Source organism: Gymnodraco acuticeps, unplaced genomic scaffold (assembly GCF_902827175.1).
Source record: "Gymnodraco acuticeps unplaced genomic scaffold, fGymAcu1.1, whole genome shotgun sequence".
Classification (NCBI taxonomy): domain Eukaryota; kingdom Metazoa; phylum Chordata; class Actinopteri; order Perciformes; family Bathydraconidae; genus Gymnodraco; species Gymnodraco acuticeps.
Genome location: NW_022990351.1, coordinates 41737 through 57568, shown reverse-complemented (window position 1 = coordinate 57568; position 15832 = coordinate 41737). Strand labels below are relative to the sequence as shown.

At 39.7% G+C, this 15832-nt stretch overlaps 1 protein-coding gene across 1 annotated transcript; it reads right to left on the bottom strand.

Moving 5' to 3' along the window:
• Positions 1-2816: 2816 nt before the first annotated feature.
• LOC117551220 lies at positions 2817-10688 on the bottom strand. Its single transcript, XM_034223990.1, has 15 exons — positions 10408-10688; positions 10026-10191; positions 9857-9939; positions 9532-9708; positions 8619-8727; positions 8437-8523; positions 8120-8210; positions 7765-7891; positions 4734-4868; positions 4509-4577; positions 4309-4403; positions 3729-3855; positions 3459-3576; positions 3294-3376; positions 2817-3121 (listed from the first exon to the last, which is right to left on the bottom strand). The coding sequence occupies exons 7-15, from the start codon at positions 8170-8172 to the stop codon at positions 3056-3058; spliced, it is 873 nt and encodes a 290-aa protein (XP_034079881.1). The 5' UTR covers positions 8173-8210; positions 8437-8523; positions 8619-8727; positions 9532-9708; positions 9857-9939; positions 10026-10191; positions 10408-10688; the 3' UTR covers positions 2817-3055.
• Between the last annotated feature and the right edge of the window lie 5144 nt (positions 10689-15832).

Genomic DNA, 15832 nt, shown 5'->3' with positions numbered 1-15832 from the left:
AACCATCGTCCAAAAACGCGGGTATCTTGTCTTGTCAAGACGCATGCGCGGATTCAAACAGCTACTATGGTTTTAGATTAACATTTACTTAGTATTTTAAGGTTTATGAGCAGTGATTATAAATCATTTAAATAGTATGAGTAAATATATAATAAAACTTACTCCTCCCACACTGTAAATGTATTACATGAATAAAAGGTGTATACATTTAAAATGTTACTTAATACATTCTAGTTCTTTGTGAATCTTGATATTACCATGTAAAAAGTACGACAGTTAATTAAATATATTTTACTACACCAAAAAGTCAGTTTTTTGAGTGAGGGATCTACAAACATTACATTGGTGACCTACAGTGAGATGGTGCAGGCATGCGCTTAGGGCCCGCTTTCCAGCCAGGTTCTGTGAGGTGACGCATTCTGAGGTGAGGCAGATCTCATCTGTGACTCACCTTACCACATAGGCTGCTTCTCAGGTCGACTATTTTCATTTCCTCGCTCCTCGGTCCTCGGTCTCACCGGAAGTTGATTTGCCTGCGCCATCTTGAACTGCGGTCAACTCAGCCGTCTCTCGCATTTGCTTGGTCAAATGAGCAGCACTTCATTTTTGAGTGCGCGATTAATAGCGTCTTTACGGTAATCGCCGAGAAGTGGCGCTGACGGTAGTAAAAGTGCTTATGCTACATTTGATCAATCAATCAATGATATTTGATGAGGGTTAAAATGATTTTTAGCCATACGTTCTTAATCAAATTGGTACTGTTGGACTCAGTACATGTTAGACTACTACCATAAATACAATCAAGTACTTTTACTGTGTACTAATTGAGTAATACTCTGTCAAACTCCCCTCCAGAGTACAATAATGCATGTTTTCTGCCCTCTTTGATGAGAGATACAATATTTTTTTGCAATGAGTTCTTAATAAAATTGGTTATGCTGAATTCTGTACTACTTGGACTACTACCACGAGTACAATCAAGCACTTTTACTGTGTACTTTTTGAGTAATACTTTAAACTCCTGTCCTGAGTACACAAAAGAATGTATTCTGCTATCTTTGATGAGAGATAAAATGATTTTTTGCAATAAGTTATTAATGTAATTGGTACTGTTGGATTCAGTACTACTTGGACTAGTAGCACAAGTACAATCAAGTATTGTTACTGTGTACTTTTTGAGTAATCCTTTGTCAAACTCCACCCCTGAGTACAATAATGCATGTTTTCTGCCATCTTTGATGAGAGATAAAAGGATTTTGTGCAATAAGTTCTTAATGTAATTGGTACTGTTGGATTCAGTACTACTTGGACTACTACTAAAAGTACAATCAAGTACTTTTACTGTGTACCTTTTGAGTAATCCCCTGTCAAACTCCCCTCCAGAGTACAATAATGCATGTTTTCTGCCATCTTTGATGAGAGATAAAATGATTTTGTGCAATAAGTTCTTAATGTAATTGGTACTGTTGGATTCAGTACTACTTGGACTACTACCAAAAGTACAATCAAGTACTTTTACTGTGTACTTTTTGAGTAATCCTTTGTCAAACTCCCCTCCAGAGTACAATAATGCATGTTTTCTGCCATCTTTGATTTGAGATAAAATGATTTTGTGCAATAAGTTCTTAATGTAATTGGTACTGTTATATTCAGTACTACTTGGACTACTACTAAAAGTACAATCAAGTACTTTTACTGTGTACTTTTTGAGTAATCCTTTGTCAAACTCCCCTCCAGAGTACAATAATGCATGTTTTCTGCCATCTTTGATTTGAGATAAAATGATTTTGTGCAATAAGTTCTTAATGAAATTGATACTGTTGGATTCAGTACTACTTGGACTACTACCAAAAGTACAATCAAGTACTTTTACTGTGTACTTTTTGAGTAATACCCGTTTAAACTCCTGTCCTGAGTACAATAATGCATGTTTTCTGCCATTTTGATGAGAGATAAAATGATTTTGTGCAATAAGTTCTTCATGTAATTGGTACTGTTGGATTCAGTACTACTTGGACTACTACCAAAAGTACAATCAAGTACTTTTACTGTGTACTTTTTGAGTAATCCTTTGTCAAACTCCACCCCTGAGTACAATAATGCATGTTTTCTGCCATCTTTGATGAGAGATACAATGATTGAACTCCGTTCCAGAGTACAATAATGTATTCTTTTTTTACCACGTCAAATTCCTCGTACGTGTAAACCTACCTGGTAATAAACATGTTTCTGATATATAATAAGCGTTAGAAAAATGTTCTTCACAATACTGACTATGTTGGACAGAGTATTTTAACAGGATATGGTAAACACATGATATGAACACTAGATCCACTAGATCAGTACTCCAGCAACATCATTGTTACACTTTGGAAAGTCTTTAGAGACTGGCCTGGATAGCTCTTCACAACTTTCCTTCAGCACAGTGACACACCCTTGTCACTCTTGTTGGCCTCTTATGACGCTGCATGTCTTTTAATATATGTATAATATATTATTTCTCTGCCCCTAGTTCTTTCCTTGCAGATTCTTCAGTCTCATCAGCCTCATCAATCCATCAGTCCCAGTCAACGTCTTCAGCCTCCAGCACACTTTCCCTGTACAAGGCTCATTCCCCAAGATCACAACACCTTATATTATCCTGTCTTTAACAAATGTAAAGTCCTTCTACTGCACCTTTTGAAGACTCCAAAACAGGCATTTGTACTGTATGTGTTTGGAGAAATTATACAAGAAATGGCGCAGATTTGTACTATAGAAAATCGAAATCTTGTAATGTAGGAAACAATTCACACTGGCTACCATGTGATATAGGCTTTGTTTTGCAATATTTATTCAACGGTCACTTCTTAGTTAAACAAATCTCAAATATATATTCTAAATATATCAAATTGAGCATATAAATGAAAACTATTTCACAGCAACCACATCCCCTGCTTTTTGGAAAAGTCTGGAGTCCCAGTCCCCAGCCGGTGCCTTTTGTTGTTAATATAGGACATACAGCAACCGCATGTTGTCACACAGAGAGCAAACCCAGTCCCCAACTTGTGCCTCTTCAAGAGACTTTTGGTCCATATGCAGGCACTGTGTGGCACCACCGGAAACAGCTGTCACACTGAATCTGCAATAGAAGGAGTGGAGACAAATGAGAGTAAAGCCCTGCTTATAACAGCTTTGAGCAATGGTCAACTGCATCCCTCAAGTGTTTGTATTTAGTTTCTGCTTTCATTTAATGCTTTTCTACAAATCTAAATTGTGAAATATCTGAAGTCTCAATATTCATTAAACCTTACCCAGTCAGTGTGGGTGTGATGTGGCATTGAGCCGGGTGGTTTTATGCCGGCACACATGGCACAGTTGACTTCTTTGTCAAACACTGATGAAAAAAAATGCTAATGTTACATCTCAAGTACAACAATATCACAATTGAATTGATATTTTGAAAAAGTAGAACGCACCTGATGCTGTCAGTATTTCCATGGCCAACACTTTTCTTTGATGCGCCATCTCCTTTTTTGTGGTCCCAAAGGCCATTGTTGGTGTTTTAGGAAACACTTCCATGACCTCCTTTGCCATCTTAAAGTGATACACCATGTTATGTTCTTAAAATAACTATCCAACTACCCCAAATGTGTTTTTGTGAAAGGCAGTAAAACAGACTTAATCCTAAAAGCTGAAAGAATGTTATATTAGCAAAAAGCATATATGAAAATAAATATTCCACTTACCATGCAGACAACTACCCCACAGCTATTGCCCTCCTGCTGCACTGGGTGTTTCATTACTCCTCTCTTCCATTTTATGTCTACCCAGTCCGTCTTACTGCAGCAGGTCCTCCTCATTTTGAAGTAATCACTGCGTGAGATAAGATATATTATTAACGTACAATGCATACTGTATAAATACAATACTCGCATAATAACATACATCCTTGTCACACTGTGTGTCAGCAGTCGAGTAACACCATTTGAAGTGATGTTAATGCATGTTTCCCAAATGTATATTTTAAGATGTAACATGCAGACACCTAGTCTGATGTCAAAATGAATTGACAATTGTTCCCTCTAAGGACAGGTTGTTTATTCAGTGGGTTGGGTGTTATGGTATCATCTGTATGGACCAAAGTCAAACATGCACACATTTTTCACACATTATATGTTCTGGTGTAGTAGCACATACAATAAAAAAACAAAAGGGCTGGTTGTGGCAATATAGCTGATCCATCTATTCCCACATAAATATAACAATAAATATAAACATTATATATGAGGGAATAGAATGAAATAAATAATTGGATTCAGGTAGTACCTGGATTTGTTTGCAGCATTGTCTGACTCTGCCTGCTCTGCAGAGTTGCGTGCAGGTAGTGATAAATACACTGTGCTTTCTTCAGCATTGATGTACTGTGGACACAGAAAAATAAATATATATTTTTGAAATAAACACAACATCTCCAAAAACTTAGCTGATCAAGAAATATACAATTATATGATATAGACACTACTAACCAGACATTTCCAGTGTACACCGTCCACATGTACAAAGGACACAATGGCTCCATAGCTGTCGAAGTGTATCTGTAATACATAAGAACAAAACAACTTCCATTTCCCATCAGGCTGTATTTGTTTTCTTTATACAGTAGAGTAAAATAGCTTGATAGAGTATGTTTATATTTAGACAAAGACATAATGAAAACCTTTGTAGTTATCCTCAATAGAAACACAAGTTACCTTTGACAAAGTGTGCTTCATGACCTCTTCTCTTTTCCCAAAGAGGATCACACCAGCTGAGTAATGGTTGATAATATAAATCCTCGTCCCCAGTTCACATTTATGTGCATGTATATGGAAAAGACACTCGATGATCTGGAGAGAATGTCGACAAGCAGACATTAATAAGAAATACAATTATATTACATTACATTACATTACATTACATTTAGCTGACGCTTTTGTCCAAAGCGACTTACAATAAGTACATTCGACCAGGAAGACACAACCTTGAAGAAAACAGAATCATAAAGTACATCAGATTTCATAGAGCCAAACATTTCAAGTGCTACTCAACTGGCTTTAGGTAAGCCAGTCCTTTATTAGTATAAAAGTGCTTCGTTAATAGTTCAGGGTTTCCCACACATAGACTATACTTGGGCGGGCCGCCCAGGTACATTAACGGCCGCCCAAGTATATTTCGCGACCCATTTAGTTTTTTTTTTTTTTTTTTAATACATTTTTTTTTATATATATTTTTTTGTATTCGTCCGTGACCACGACGCCATCTGCGATCGATTAACTTGTAGACAATGATCCCTCGCTCCCTTGCTCTGATCTCGCCTCCTTCTGGCCTGTTAAGTGGCCTGCCTCACACAGGGTGACTGGCTGTCCACATGATGTGGCCTGCCGACATGGCCACTGTCATACAGATCATAAATCAAAGCCCTTGATTGGTCTCTGTGTGTCATTCAAGCTCGGGATAACCTCAGCTCAGGTGAGGTAAAGGACTCTCTGAGTGCTTAGATAGTTAACTTAGTCTAAGTTCTCTGTGGGTCTCAAACGGTGTGGTCACCATTTATGTAAACACATATTTCCATTTGAGAGGGTAGTGATTGGTCTAATGGATAGTGAGGTGGGCTGAAGATCGGAAGGCTGTGAGTTCAAATCCCGCCAGGAACACCACCACTAGTGTGCCCTTGAGTAAGGCACTTAGCCCTTAGTTACTCCAGGGAGAATGTCCCTGTAATCGGTCATTATAAGTCGCTTTGGATAAAAGCGTCAGCTAAATGAAATGTAATGTGATTAGTCAAATATGCATGAATAAATAAATAAAAAGTTAACTAGGTGAAAAAAGGTAAGATACACTTTTAAAACTTGTTGAGAGAAAACTAGTCTTTGCTGCTGCCTCAAAGAGGAGGGGGGGAGAGGAGGGAGAGGAGGGAGACAGGAGAGGCTGATTCAGGAGCACAGACACACTCACAACTATAAATGAACCAAAACTAAATTAATAAACAAGTTTCAGTGTTTTTTTCATATTGGAAATGGTATGTTGTTGGTTATGGCCTTGATTTTATGATTATTGAAATGTATACAGTTCTGTTTCATATAGGTGTTTCCATAGATCTAGTCTCTTTATTTGCCCCTCAAAATGCACCAGATTGATGCATTTAACTCCAAAATAAAAAATAAAATATTACCGGGGGGGCATGCCCCTGGACCCCCCTAGAGGATTTGAGGTCGACCCCCACTAAAAATCACATGGATAGGTTCCTAAATACATTAATAAATACATTTATTTTTTTAAATAGTAACCCATTTCCATATGTTCATGTGTGGGTAGTAGATTTAAACTATAGGGCTATCATTATGGACCCTGCCTGTACCTGTTCGCTCTGCCATCGCGTGAAGGGTCTGCTAACAAGCGACCAACAGAAAGGTTAATGTTGTTGCACGTTACCTCAACCCCCCCCCGCTACCACCACCCCCCAAAGTATATTTCAGATCTGTGGGAAACACTGTAGTTCTATCGCTCGAAGTGGAGTCGAAAGAGATGAGTTTTCAGTCTGGAAGGTGTGTAAGCTATCTGCTGTCCTGATGTCAATGGGGAGCTCATTCCACCATCCTGGAGCCAGGACAGCAAACCCACGTGTTTTTGCCGATGGGAACTTGGGTCCCCCTCGCAGCGAGGGCGCAGCGAGTCGTTTGGCTGATGCAGAGCGTAGTGCACGCGCTGGGGTGTACGGTTTAACCATGTCCTGGATGTAGGAAGGGCCAGATCCATTCGCAGCATGGTAAGCAAGTACCAGTGTCTTGAAGTGGATTCTAGCAGTTACCGGAAGCCAGTGAAGGGAGCGGAGGAGCGGAGTGGTGTGGGAGAATTTAGGAAGGTTGAAAACCAGACGAGCCGCTGCATTCTGGATGAGCTGCAGAGGTCGGATGGCACATGCAGGTAGACCAGCCAGGAGGGAGTTGCAGTAGTCTAGGCGTGAGATGACGAGAGCCTGGACCAGAACCTGAGTCGCTTTCTGAGTCAGCTGGGGACGTATCTTCCTGATGTTGTAAAGCGTGTATCTGCAGCAACGGGTTGTAGCAGCGATGTTTGCAGTAAAGGACAGGTTGTTATCTAGGGTCACACCCAGATTCCTTGCAGTCTGAGTCGGGGAAACAACTGAGGTGCCGATGTTGTTTGTTAGGTCAAGAGTGGGACAATCTTTACCCAGGAGGAAGAGCAGCTCAGTCTTGTCAAGGTTGAGCTTGAGGTGGTGAGCAGACATCCACTGAGAGATGTCAGCTAGACAAGCAGAGATGCGTGCAACGACCTGGGTCTCTGAGCGTCGTCAGCGTAGCAGTGGTAAGAAAAACCATGCGGGCTAATGACTGATCCGAGCGAGTTTGTGTACACGGAGAAGAGGAGGGGACCAAGAACAGAGCCCTGAGGGACCCCCGTAGTTAATTGACAAGGGTCGGACTCAGATATAAATAATAATGTAGTTGACAGGTGTTAAGTTTCGTTGATAAAAACAGAAAATTATAACAGTGAATGACCACATTTGACTACTTCTTCTAGTGTACAATAAAAGTTAAATATTCAACTGTGGATGCCTTTTAAGATTCACTTTTAAAAACAGTTTAATACATTTTAGGCTTTGGGTGCTAACAAGACTTCAGTGGTGTGCCATGAAGCTAGCGTTACATGAATATTGGATTCATGTGTAGTGAAGAGACTTGGTATGAGCACTGGTTCTGTCCTATGATATGGATGAAATACCTCGCCTGTCAGCCACTGGTGTGGTCTAAGGGTCCGCATGTCAGAGTGACGGATGGTAAAACTGTTGCCTCTTATTTGAGTGGGGACTACAGACACCACCACCTCAGTGTCCTTTTTTTTCCACAAGCTGGGGGTCACAAAAAAAATACTATATCATTTTTATGTCCCAAAGCTAGATTGTTAACAGAGCATGAGATACACATTGTAAATTGAAAGGTATTATTTTATAACGTTCCTTTAGCATTCCTTAAACATTAAAATCTGCATTTTAACTTTTTAGTTAATCAATTATTTTACTATTTGTATCTGGTCCCTCTGATGAACTCCCTGATGATGTGTCCTTACAGTTTCTTACCTCTGATGAAGCATCCACTTTACCTCCCTGTGCGGCATCCTCAGCTCCGTCATGTCTGATGTGGATGAAGATTGACCTTGTCTTGTGGATCCTGTATAGAAGCCGAAACATCAACATTGCCTTCCACATTGTCCAATATGTGTTGTTAAGTGCATGTCATAGTTAATCACTTCATCACACAATTTGAATCTTCAGTTCTTCTATCATTACAGTATACTAATAGAAAATGCAACATTAAGCTGTAGATTCCAAGCTGGTTTCGATGTATGTGTTTCCAATGCTTCCTGGCTTTGTTTAACCATGCTAAATGGGATTACCTGTGATGGAATATGTGCTTCCGTTTCACCTGGCGCTTGTTTTTGTAGTGGAGCTGGAGCTTTTGCTGTTTTTGTCTTCTGCATGAGCTGATAAAAACAAAGTGTTAATAACACAAATATTATAACATTTATGTTATTTTCAACAAACAGGATAACAATGGTTTGCTCTCATAAATACATACATTCTTCTTGTGCTGTCTGAAAACAAAAGGCTTGCTTATGGGTGTCACATAAACTCCTCGACCTGTTCTGCTTTCTTTGTTTCCATCGCTCCATGTCCGCACGATGGGTCTGCAGTTCATAAGGAATATTGACAGAGTAAATGCACTCATAAATTACCTTTCATTACATATTCTGCCATTTCACATTATTCAATGTTTTCTTTTCACAACAAACATTATCTTTGCCTGAAATAAATGTATTATTTCATTAATTATTATTCATCAAAATTATGAAACCAACTACATTCAGCATAGTTGCATCACAGTTTTGATTGGTGTATCAATATTATTGTGATATTATTAGCACACCTAATATAACTGTTAATAATGACCAAATTACCTGCAGAATAACTGTTGGGAAAATACTGAATGTACTCTTTGAATATCAGAGTAGCACATGATGACAAAGACCCTAAGTAGCTGTGTACGTAACGGGATGTGTGATGACCTAGAAGAGCACCAGGACTGTTTGAGGCAGATGATAGCTATGTGATTAACATGATGATTCAGCCTCTATGGAGAGAGACATATGACAAGCATAATCATTTCTGTCGTGAGCCTTAGCTAATCTGAACTAAACATTGTATACTGCTTTGAACCGGTATTCCTCTATCTTGTGACGGTGTAAAAAGTCTGTCTACAAGTCTCTTATATATAAAGCTTGTGAAGGACACTGCTCTGTGAACTATTTGTACCAAATGCTCTGTACGTGATGAATACTTCCATTCTTGCAAGGATAATAAATACATGTATCCTGATTATTGAAACTCAAGCCAGTGGCGAGTGATATTTTCCTAACATAATCGATAGCAATGCTTAATGACTAGGGACAAATGTGATAACATAACAGCCATATATAAATAACAAACTGTACCTTCTTCCCCCTCCTCAGAGAGTCGCCATATTCCCTTAGCAGGGCGCTCAAGGTGACTTTGTATGTATGTACAAAATCGTCCAGCCTGGTCAGACGTCTCCGTTGAAAACGGATCTTTTTGAGGTCCCACTGGCTTTTTTCCATTATCCCTTGAGTTTTGTTGTCCTCTGTGTAATTCTGCGGTTGAACATATTAGTTACGGTACATCAAATTATATTGTTAACAATCACTTGGATTACATACTGTTTACATTGCAGTTTATAATATTGATTATAGAATAATGCATTGAAATTCAATATTACATCAAAGCTTTAGGTTTTTGTACCTGTGTGGGTTTTTTTGCAGCATTTTTGTACTTCTGGGAAAGTTTCTGATAAATGGTCCCTGTTCCATGGCGTCCAAGGTCACCTAACCAAACAGTAAACATGCCTTATTATTTTATATTACATTACATTAACAAGCAGCTATAGAAAGACGTGCAAAATAAAACTTACCCAAGAGTAGGCCAGACCACAGACCAGCCAGGGGCAGAAAGTACTTAAGCAAGGAAGGGATGAAAGTCGGGCAGAAGTACATGTTGTCATCACCAGATTTCTCAATAACTGTTTGGGTTATTAAGTCCTCAAAATGCTGTTTGAAGGGCGTAGGTCCGATATCATTCTAGAAAAAACAATCCACAAATAACTTTAGTTGCATTGCATTGAACTTGGGGTAATAGAAAAATATATAAACCATGTTAATATTTTTCATTGTTTCTGGTCACAGAGCCTCTGTCCTCTTTTCTGTGCTGTGTTGGACTTGAAGGTAAACAAATAATTTGTAATGATATTTTTGAACTATGAAACAACTTCCAACATTCACATAATTATTACATACCACACAGTCTTCCACAATGGTTGAATCGTCCAAGTTTGACTGCGCTGAATTTGTCAGTAGTCCTTGGAGATTTTCAAAATGTTTTCCAACATTTCTGTCACTGTGGGAGCTGGAGAACACCACCACAGCACTGGTGACAACTTCATCCAGCTCGGGTTTGTGGTGGCATTTATTAGGCAAGGCAAGTTTATTTATATAGCACTTTTCAACACAAGGCAATTCAAAGTGCTTTACAAAAAATGAAAGACATTAAGAAAAGGGCATTTAAAATCAGTCATTAAAAAGAAAAGCTAATAAAATAAACATTAAAAGAAAAAATACATGGATAAAAGTTACAGTGCAGTCTAAGATGTGAATAGTTCAATTAAAAGCAGCGTAGTACTTTTGGTAGTAGTCCAAGTAGTACTGAATCCAACAGTACCAATTACATTAAGAACTTATTGCACAAAATCATTTTATCTCTCATCAAAGATGGCAGAAAACATGCATTATTGTACTCAGGGGTGGAGTTTGACAAAGGATTACTCAAAAAGTACACAGTAAAAGTACTTGATTGTACTTTTGGTAGTAGTCCAAGTAGTACTGAGTTCAACAGTACCAATTACATTAAGAACTTATTGCACAAAATCATTTTATCTCTCATCAAAGATGGCAGAAAACATGCATTATTGTACTCTGGAGGGGAGTTTGACAGGGGATTACTCAAAAGTACACAGTAAAAGTACTTGATTGTACTTGTGGTAGTACTCTAACAAGTAGTGAGTCCAACAGTATCACTTTTATTAAGGATGTATCGCTAAAAATCATTTTATCTCATCAAATATAGCAGAAGTTGCATGATTTTGTTCTCAGGAAGGGAATTTGAGAATATTACCCAGAAAAAAAGACAGTAAAAGTACTTCATTTCATTGGACTGAGTCAAACAGTGTTAGTTTTTTTAAGAACTCATGGTAAAAATAATTTGTATCGCATGAAGCAGAAAAAACATGCATTCTTTTACTCTTGCGTTGGTGCCGCTTCTCAGCGATTACCGTAAGGCGCTATAAATCGCGCACTCAGAAATGAAGAACTGCTCATTTGACCAAGCAAATTTGAGAGACGGCTGAGTTGACCGCAGTCATCTTGAGTACCGTCCCATGGCTCTTATTTCTGCCGGAGGACCGAGGATCGAGGAGCGAGGAGCGATCATGGAGGAGCGATAACCGAGGAACCACCAGACCATCCTCCGATGAAATCCTCAGATACTAACCCCGCCCCCTTACTGTGTATCGCTCACTGATTGGACGAGGCAGTGCATGCACTGATCTGATGCTTCTTGACATGAGAGCAGAGTGAAGAAAATACATGAACCTCACGGGACTCACTCCTCAGGTTATACCGTGTTTTGTTTCAATTCCTGTTTCATTTAGTTACAAATATGTGAAATATCTGAACAACAAAGTGGTCAAACATCATTATTGGAAACATTTTCATGATCGCTTTTTTCGTTTTACAATTTAAGAATTGAATTTATTGTCATTTCCATTCAGTCAGTCATTAAGTGCTATTAACATGTTAATGTGCTACATATCCAAACAAACACACAAAGTGTGCAATCCAATGAATGTTAATCTAACTGGGTTTTGATAGATAACATATCTCTTTTTCTTCTCTCAATTATTTTATTTCTATTGTGCACTCTAATCAATATCAATCTAACTGTTGTTCGTTTATACATTTTAAGAATGGCATTTATCTTTTTGAGAATGACTTCTTATTTTATTTAATGTATTGGGGTCTACAACAGATGATACACATGTTAGTGTCAGTAAATGTGTACTAACAGAGGCGGGGGGGTGTGTGGAAATAACGGGGACAGAGCTGCTGTCAGACGATCAGCTGTGCAGCGTCATCACAAACGGACGTCGCTTCACGTGACGCTCCGGAGGAAAGGACGTCCCATTGCTCTTAAAACTCATTTCCTGCTTCTCGTGGTTTCCTTGCATCCCTCCATGCTTCCCTGGTGGGAGGGACTAGAGGCAGGGAAACGACGCAAGTGAGGGAAGCAAGGATTTCATTTAATCGACCTGAGAAGCAGCCACAGTAACTGGCTTGAGCGCGCTCACAAAACAAGTGCCCGCGCTACATTAGTGCCCGCGCTCCAGCAAGTTACTGTGGGCTTACGAGAGGCAGAGCTCGTCCCTGCCTCACTCCTCTTCGCTACCCGTAGTTGTAGCGGAGCTCGGAAATGTTGCTGATTTTGACTATAAGAAGCGATTGGAATCAAACAGAAATCACACTTACAAAACAGATCAGTGGAGACATTTTATTATTACTATTTAGTTTTTCTTTAGTTGTTTTTCCGTTACATTGTAGTATGGCCAGTCTATGAGTATGACAGGTGAGGCTCTGCCTCCCCTGACTGCACGCCGCTGCTGTAAATATAATAAGCCTGTGTCTAAAATGGACAACATTGTGAGGAGATTTAAACTACAGCGGTTCTGCACTGCGGTCACTCCGCCGTCTCTCGAGTTTGTTTTTTCAAATCAGCTGCTCTTCATTATTCCTGCTATATTTGACGAGTGATACAAATATTTGTTACCACAAGTTCTTAAGGAAACTGACTCTGTTGGACTCGGTTCTAGTTTGACTGCTACCAGAAATAAAATGAAGTACTTTTACTGTGTACTTTGTGAGTGATCCTCTGTCAGAGTCCCCTCCTTAGTAGCCTCCATAATGCATGTTTTTCTGCCATCTTTGATGAATGATACAAATATAATGTGTAGGAGCCGCATTTAAGTTTATTTTGATTTATTTGGAACCTTTATTAATGCATTGTTCTGTTTCAGTGAGAGGTGTGCTTTGCTCAGGTGAAGGGGGCGGGGCTAAGGCTTTAAGTTGGAGGTGCGGTGTGTGACGGGAGAGCAGCAGGCAGCAGCCGTCATTGACACGCAGACGCAACCTTATGATTAGTCAAATACAGATTATTAGGATCTGCTGTTTAACTTTATGTTAAATATTGTTTTCGTTGAGGTTTAGGATGGCAGCTTCTTCATACGCTGGACTCGGAGAGAAATATTGGAGACGGAGACGATGAACTGTTTAGCCCTTGAGCATGATTTATTCCTCTGCTTCACAGGTGATTCCTTCGCTCAGCCGAGCTAACTTAGAAGAGAACAAACATAGACAGTGTACACGTGCATCAGGTGAACACACCCTCATTTACATGACGCAAGACTGGTCATTACGTAGCACGTAATACTACAGTGCCTCACAGTGGTACAATAACAGTATTACATACAATAACTGAGGACATATGTAAACATTTCCCTCAACACCCCCACTTGTTCTCAGGTTGCTGTACTCCAAAAATGTAAACAAAATGAAAATGTGGACCTCCTCACACATTTTAAACTCCAAAAACGATTCCTGCAAACTTCTTCAGTTTCAGCTTAGTTACAGGTTTTGTCATTATGTCTGCCACCATCTCTTCAGTAGGGCAGTACACCAGAGTTACTTTCCCATCCTTTACAGTTGATCTTATGAAGTGGTACTTTATGTCCACGTGCTTACACCTCTGTCTGCTTACAGGGTTGTTGGCTAGGGCAATTGTTCCCTGGTTGTCCTCATACACTACTGTTTGTGTATATTTGTACTCATCGATACCCTCCAGTAACTGGTCTAGATATATACACTCTTGTATAGTTGAGGCTAGAGCCATGTATTCCGCCTCACAGGTGGAAAGTGCCACTGTAGGCTGCTTCTTACTCTTCCATGAGACTAAAGAGCTGTTCTTACTGAGGCTTACACAGTATCCTGTGGTACTGCGCCTGTCGGTGACATCAGCTGCCCAGTCGGCATCACTGTAGGCTAGTAAGCCTAGCTTCTCACTATCGTTTCTTCTGAAACACAACTCTTTCTCTATAGTGCCTCTAAGGTATCTTAACACATGTTTCACAGTTACCCACTGTTCCTCTGTAGGCTCAGCAAAAATATTGTGATAGTTTGCTCACAACAAAACTTAAATCTGGCCTTGTACATGTGGTCAGGTATATAAGGCTGCCTACCGCCTCTCTGTACATCCCGACATCATCCATTTTCACTGCATTTTCTGTATAGTCAAGTTTTTGATCACAGGGTGTTTCTCTGGGTTTACAGTTTTGCATGTTAAACCTCTCCAGTATCTTGTTAACATATTTTTCCTGTGACATCTTGACACATCCATCCGACTGTTTGAAATCGATACCCAGAAAATGTTTTAGGTTGCCTAAATCTTTCATCTTAAATTTGGCAGAGAGCATCTCTTTCACTTCCTTCAGTATTTTGTCATTGCTAGCTGCAATGATCAGATCATCGACCCAGATGATTATTATCACCTTTCCACCTTCGCTCTCTTTGGCATAGACACAGTGGTCTGCTGGGTTCTGTGCAAAATCGTCTTCAGTTAAACAATCGTGCAAAATCCTGTTCCAATTTCTACCGGATTGTTTTAGACCATAGAGAGATTTTTCTAGCTTACACACTAGACCTTCCCCTCTTTCTTCATAACCCTCTGGTTGTTTGATATAGATTTCATAATCTATAGGAGCGTGTAAGTACGCTGTTTTTACATCCATCTGATGCAGTAGCAAGTCCTCCTGTGCTGCTTTCTGTAACAACACTCTTACACTCGTCAAGCTGGCCGTGGGGGAAAAAGTCTCTCCATAGTCAATCCCCATCCTCTGGCTATAGCCTTTGGCCACAAACCTTGCTTTGTACTTGTCCATTCCCTGAATATCACTTTTGATAGAGTAAACCCATTTGCCCCCACTGTCTTTTTGCCTTTTGGCAGATTTGTCAGGGTAAATGTGTTGTTGTCGTTTAATGATTGGATTTCGTCATCCATGGCTTTGACCCACTCTCTTGAGTCAGTTGACGTCATAGCCTCCTTACATGTCTGATGCCACATACTGCTCTGTAGCAGTAGTCTACGGTAGTATGAATCCCATCACTATCACCAGTTACAAAATCCTTTAAGTGACTTGGTTTCCTTCTGTCTCTAGTCGGGTATCTCCCACCCTCAGATTCATCATCTGTCCCACTTGGTTGTGTTTGGCTACTGTCGTCAGACATAGTTACTGGACTGTCACTTTGTGCACTAGTCTCTTGAGCATTCTCTGCGCTCTCATGTATCTCCTGTGTGACCCTGCTAGCCCTAGGCTGCCTCACACTGTATTTGTCATCATTTGGGTCTGACCCAAATGTCTGTGTCTGTTTCTCCACAGTTACCTTGTTTACAAACTTGACTAGTCTGTGCTTTTGTACTTTCTCAGTATCTGGGTGATAGACCAAATACGCGGGGCTGTTCTTGTCATAACCCACAAAACGCCCCTGATCACACCTGGAATCAAGTTTTCCTTTGTCCTGTTTGTATGTGTAACATACAGACCCAAACTTCTGCATTGTA